This window comes from Desmodus rotundus, chromosome 2 (assembly GCF_022682495.2).
Source record: "Desmodus rotundus isolate HL8 chromosome 2, HLdesRot8A.1, whole genome shotgun sequence".
Taxonomy (NCBI): domain Eukaryota; kingdom Metazoa; phylum Chordata; class Mammalia; order Chiroptera; family Phyllostomidae; genus Desmodus; species Desmodus rotundus.
Window position 1 is genome coordinate 80,214,026 of NC_071388.1, and position 5,304 is coordinate 80,219,329.

At 37.0% G+C, this 5,304-nt stretch overlaps 1 protein-coding gene across 1 annotated transcript; it reads right to left on the reverse strand.

The window, feature by feature from the left end:
• Positions 1-1,377: 1,377 nt before the first annotated feature.
• On the reverse strand, positions 1,378-4,061 carry LOC112309476 (G-protein coupled receptor 15-like). The gene has a single exon (XM_024565641.3). The coding sequence runs from the start codon at positions 3,934-3,936 to the stop codon at positions 2,851-2,853; it is 1,086 nt and encodes a 361-aa protein (XP_024421409.2). The 5' UTR covers positions 3,937-4,061; the 3' UTR covers positions 1,378-2,850.
• Between the last annotated feature and the right edge of the window lie 1,243 nt (positions 4,062-5,304).

Genomic DNA, 5,304 nt, shown 5'->3' on the forward strand with positions numbered 1-5,304 from the left:
ATAATGTAAATTACATTTCATACCAGAGGAATCCATATATAACATAATGTACCAACTTAAACAAATTTTGAACTTTTTTCTATGAGTGTTATGCCATTTATAAAATTTTGTCTATTTTCCTTCCATCTCTTTGGTACATTATGAATATAAAACACACCAAGCTTGTTGTTGTTGTTGGTCAAGTACAGTTGTCTCCATTTCCACCCACCACATCCTCGAGCCCCTCCCTAACCCACCTCCCACCCTCAAATCCATGCCCCTTGGCTTTGTCCATACACCCAGATTTTTTAAAGGCATAAAGCTAGGATGTATATTTAAAGTATTAGAAAGTACAATATATTTTTGATGTTATTTTAAGTAGTTCCAACAAAAACTAAAAAGGGATGAAACAGAAGTTGACAGATTCTTAATATTTATTAAATGAGAGTGACTGTTATTTGACATTTTAGTTTGAAAATTTTTAAGCAACATTCAATAATTAATAACAGAAACCTAGCAGTTTTATATAATTTGTTACTCAATATTTAAAAAACCATTATATTTATTAATCTTATTCTCTTTAAAAAATATTTGATTTATATATTTAGAGAGAGGGGAAGTTAGGGAGAAAGAGAGGGAGAGAAACATCGATTCTCTCATGTGCCCCAACTGGGGACCAGACCTGCAACGCAGGCACCTGCCCTGACTGGGCACCAAATTGTAACCCTTTGCTTTGTGGGACAATGCTCAGCCAACTGAGCCATGCTGGCCAGGGCTAGTCTTATGATATCCTTGAGAATTCTAGAGCATAGATAATAGCGACTACATTTAAGTCTGGAAGACTAAAATGATTTGCTCAATGTTCAAACATTAAGGATGAAGTGAAACCTAATAATTCATGTTTTGTCTTTTCTAAAAAATACCTTAGCTGAGTGATTGAGCTATTCTTTTAAGGGTAGCATTTCTCAAAGGCATTGTTTTTTTTGTGATTATTAATAGTGCTTTTGCCGATTTGTTCTAAAAACATTGAATGTCTTCTACCTTTCATATTGTTTCATCTAACCTTTGGAGATATATTTGTTTTGAATTTAGTTTTGAAGTATTCCAGGAAGCTTTATTTCTTATGATTTACATAGTCAATTTTTCTATGTAAAAGACTGTGAGAAAGACTTAGTGAAAAGACTTAGAAAGACTTAGAATAATATAATAATTAATATTAATGTATTAATAGAAATTAATAGAATACTTAAATAAGGACATTATATTTTCATTTAATAAAAGTTCAGTAGAAGTTAACAAATTAACCAATTCATAAATCAAAAACTATATTTTCAACTTCTAAATGGATTATAAGATAATAAGATACCCAATATTTGAGATTTTTCTTAATGTGGAAGATACATAAATAGAATAAACTTGAATTACTTCATCTCTGAGAAAAATATAATCTTTCTCTGATTTTTAACTTAATAGTTAGAAGTAAAACAGTAATTCATTTGAGTCAATAGTAAGTGTAAAAATAACCCACTTTCTCTTCAATCAAAAGATGTTTATGATAGTATGTTTGCTGCTGCAAAGCCTCTTCTAGTTACTGCTAATTAAGTTTTTACTCTAAAGTAATTGAAAGGAATATTAGGTATAAAAAGACTAAAAAAGATTTACTGGGCGAAGGAATTCACGATAGTCTCTGTGTATGGAAAAATGTATCTGAAATACCAACAACATTTTGTTATGAATTTTTTAATCTTTTTTACTTCAGCTGTATACAGAGCATCCTGCCTTCCTATATCACTGGATCAAATCTTGAAATTATATATATGAGCAAATGACTCTATAAGGAATGTGCAGCACTAACATTTTAATTAAAATACAAAATCATAATCTGCACAAGGGTGTAGCTAAGCATTTGCTGACCTCCAGTTATATTAGTAGGAACATTTTTATTTGATAACTTGATAACTGGGTAATTAAAAACATGCAATTAAAGCAAAGTCATATCCTAATTTATAAAGACAATAAAAGCAAAAGAGCATAGCAAAACCTCAATGAAAAGTAGTTACTACACCATTATAATGAGATGCATTTTTTACCAATATATCTTGTAATAACAATAAAGGTCAAACCTTGCCTTATGCTTTCTTGTTAACATACTGCAGAAGACCAGATGATAATGAAAGTCTCAAAGCATAAACACAATACAAAATGATTTCCCCCTTGAGCTTTTTGCCAGTCTAAAGCTGTTTTTGAATGGTATGGGTTGAAAGACAATGTTGAAAGATGGTCCAGAATCACCACACAAGTTTGTAAAGAATAAGGCCAGAGACTCACTTCATTCCCTTGGAACAATTCATTACAGAGCACAGGTATGTTGTATTTTTTGCCTCCTGCATAGTCACCAGACACATTTCTCACCAGATGAAAGTTGGCAGAACCCTTTAAATGTAGTCCACTTTGGAGCCCAGTATGAAGGGTGGTGTGGGCCAAGGTACTGTGGTTCTTGGGAGAGGAAAAGGCCTGAAGGTGCACTAAGAATCATGAAAACAGGCACAAGTCCAAGCAGGAGCCTTTATCTCAGAGTTCAAGGACATACAGGAGTTGTATTTTGCCTGCTGAACTTGATTGGCAAAGGTCAAATAAGGCCATTCAGCTAAGACAAAACAAAACAAAACAAAACAAAACCAAACCCAGCATATGGCCTAATTATTCCACAAACACAAGGACTTTTCAGTTGTCTCTTTAATAAAAATTAACTCTACCTTGCATTTATAATGCAGTATGAACACTTTTCAGCAATATTTTTTGTCTTTCTTTGTCACTGACCCAAATTAACTCTCCCATCCACCAACAGAGCTTGAAAAGTCACAGACCCTTTTAGAGTGACACAGACCTCCTTCTCCTCCTGGCAAAATCCTCTGCATGAACCAGGTTGGACAGAGCCTTTGTGAGGTGGCTGTCTGACGTCTCAGTGCTGCTCCCAAAGTCATAGTTCTTCAGGCCAGGGCACAAGCAGCCCACAATGGCCCGGCGGATGTAGCTGTCAAAGATATAGTAAATAAAAGGGTTGACACAGCTGTTGGCAAATGCCAAGGGCCCACTCACCTCCATGCCCAGTTGGGGAAAAGATGAGGAAGAGTAGAGTTCTTGCTGAAACCCGGAGACAATGGCCAGAAGCTTGAAGGTATTAAAGGGCAGCCAGGAGAAGACAAAGGCTGACACAACAATAAATATGATCTTTATAGATTTCCTCAGCTTTTTGTTATGCTTTCCGGGCTGCTGGTAATGGACACACAGCTTCCTTGTGATGCAACAGTAGCAGGTCACAATGCTCACCAAAGGGGCAAAAAAGGTAAAAACCAAGGACACCAGGGCCCAAGTCAGTTTAACTGAAGTGGCCTTCTTCTCTGCACAGTACGGCTTATCATTAATCAGGGTGAGCTCCCTGGACAGAACGGTAGGCAACCCCAGGAGGCAGGAGATAAACCAGACACTGGCACAGACTCCATAGGCACAGTCTTTCCTTCTGAATTTCCTGGACACGGCTGGGTGCACAATGGCCAGGTAGCGGTCAACACTCATGCAGGTGAGCAGGAAGACACTGCAGTGCATGTTGACAGAGATCACGTAGGAGCTGCCTTTGCACAGGAAAGAGCCTGTTCTCCACAGTCCTGAAGATGCTTCTTTGTCCACCCAGAGAGGCAACGTGACAAGGAAAATGAAGTCAGAGGCGGCCAGGTTCAGGATAAAGATGTCCATCAGTCTTCGGCTGCCCCGTTTGAAATATAATGCACTCATGAGCACGAGGTTCCCCAGCACTCCAGCCAGGAACACGGCTGTGTAAAAGACGGGAAGGAAAACAGATGTGTAAGGAACGTGGGACCGGGTCTCCTCCGTATCATCAGGACTTTGGCTTGTAACATAGAAATAATCCACATAAATTGAGGTTGCTTCTGGGTCCATCACTGAAAATCAGGTGCCAAAATATGGTAAGCTTCCTTACCAAGGAAGTTTTTGTATGAATTTCAGAAAACTCAAGGCAGCTTCTTTTATATAGTGCTTCCTCTTCCCTCAACCTCCTCCCTTGAAAGATCTTGGAACGAGCATAAAAACAGAGATTTAAAAAAGCAGTTTCTACCAATGCTCAGGAAGGGCCCACTAGAAACATCACCCTGATTGGCGCTGGGTGGTTGTGGTTGTGGCTTTTTAAATTTGCATTTGCCCAGGAAACTGAAGTGCTTTTTTACTTATTTCTTCAAGACATTCAACTTGTTCCTTTAAGTCTAGAAATTATAAGGTGAATTAACTTTTTTTCCTTACTGACTTTAAAGACAACTTTTGCTCTTCTGGCACTGAGAATCCTTTTCTAGACTTCTGTCCCACATATGGGATACTGTTTTAGTTTTAGAAGTTTAAGATGGTGACGGTGAAGATGCTGTTTTTATTTACATCATTTGTGAAATGTGAAGAAAATAGTCTTTCATTGCATGAAGAGTGAACCGAAAATCTCCTAAATCATACGAGTGCACATCTATGGCAAACATAATGATTCCAGTTAGAGTCTCAGATTTTTCCCACTTATTTGGCTCTTTTAGTTTGTGTATAATCAATCTTGTCTAATTCAATAAGTTTTTTTTTAAATCCTCAAAAGGCTGAGACCACATCTTGTGCTTTTATTATTATTTGGAATAATTTCTTCTATAATTAGCACAGCACCTTGCACACAGCGGGTCCTTTGGAAATGTCAGTTTATTTGAGTTGTTTAGGAAAACTCTTATTTTTATGATTCAATATTATTAGCAAGGGTGAATTCATTGGGGTTTCACTGCAGGCATTATTGTTACTTATGTAGCTTATAAATACAGGTTTAAAATGCAAATTAGAATTTTTACCGTTGTCTCTGCTACTGTGATTCAACCAATGTCATTCTGTTAGAATTAACATCCTTGATTAAGAGATTTTGTCCCTACTAACCCTGAAATACTTACCCATCATGAGACTCCAGATCTCCTCTCTTCTTCACACCTCTCCTTTGGAGCAATACTTGCTCAGCATCTGACCTATGACTTTTTCTTAAGTCCCTCCACAGAACAGTGAACTTCACTTTGGGAATCACTGACCTGGCAACAGAAAGACCTGTATTAAGTGACATTGTAATGAAGTTGCCAGTATAGGCAACACAAAAGGAAGATTTTTTGGTTCATTCGAAACACTTGAGAAATAGACTGGTGTTAAAAAGATCCCATCATATTATTTTCTTGTCTGTTCTCTCTCATATTAGAAAGACGTAGTAAAATATAACGAATTCCAAAACTGGTTCCGTTCATTTCA

Bases quoted from the DNA above. Each gene is read 5' to 3' on its own strand.
- LOC112309476 (XM_024565641.3), bottom strand. From the start codon at position 3,936: ATGGACCCAGAAGCAACCTCAATTTATGTGGATTATTTCTATGTTACA.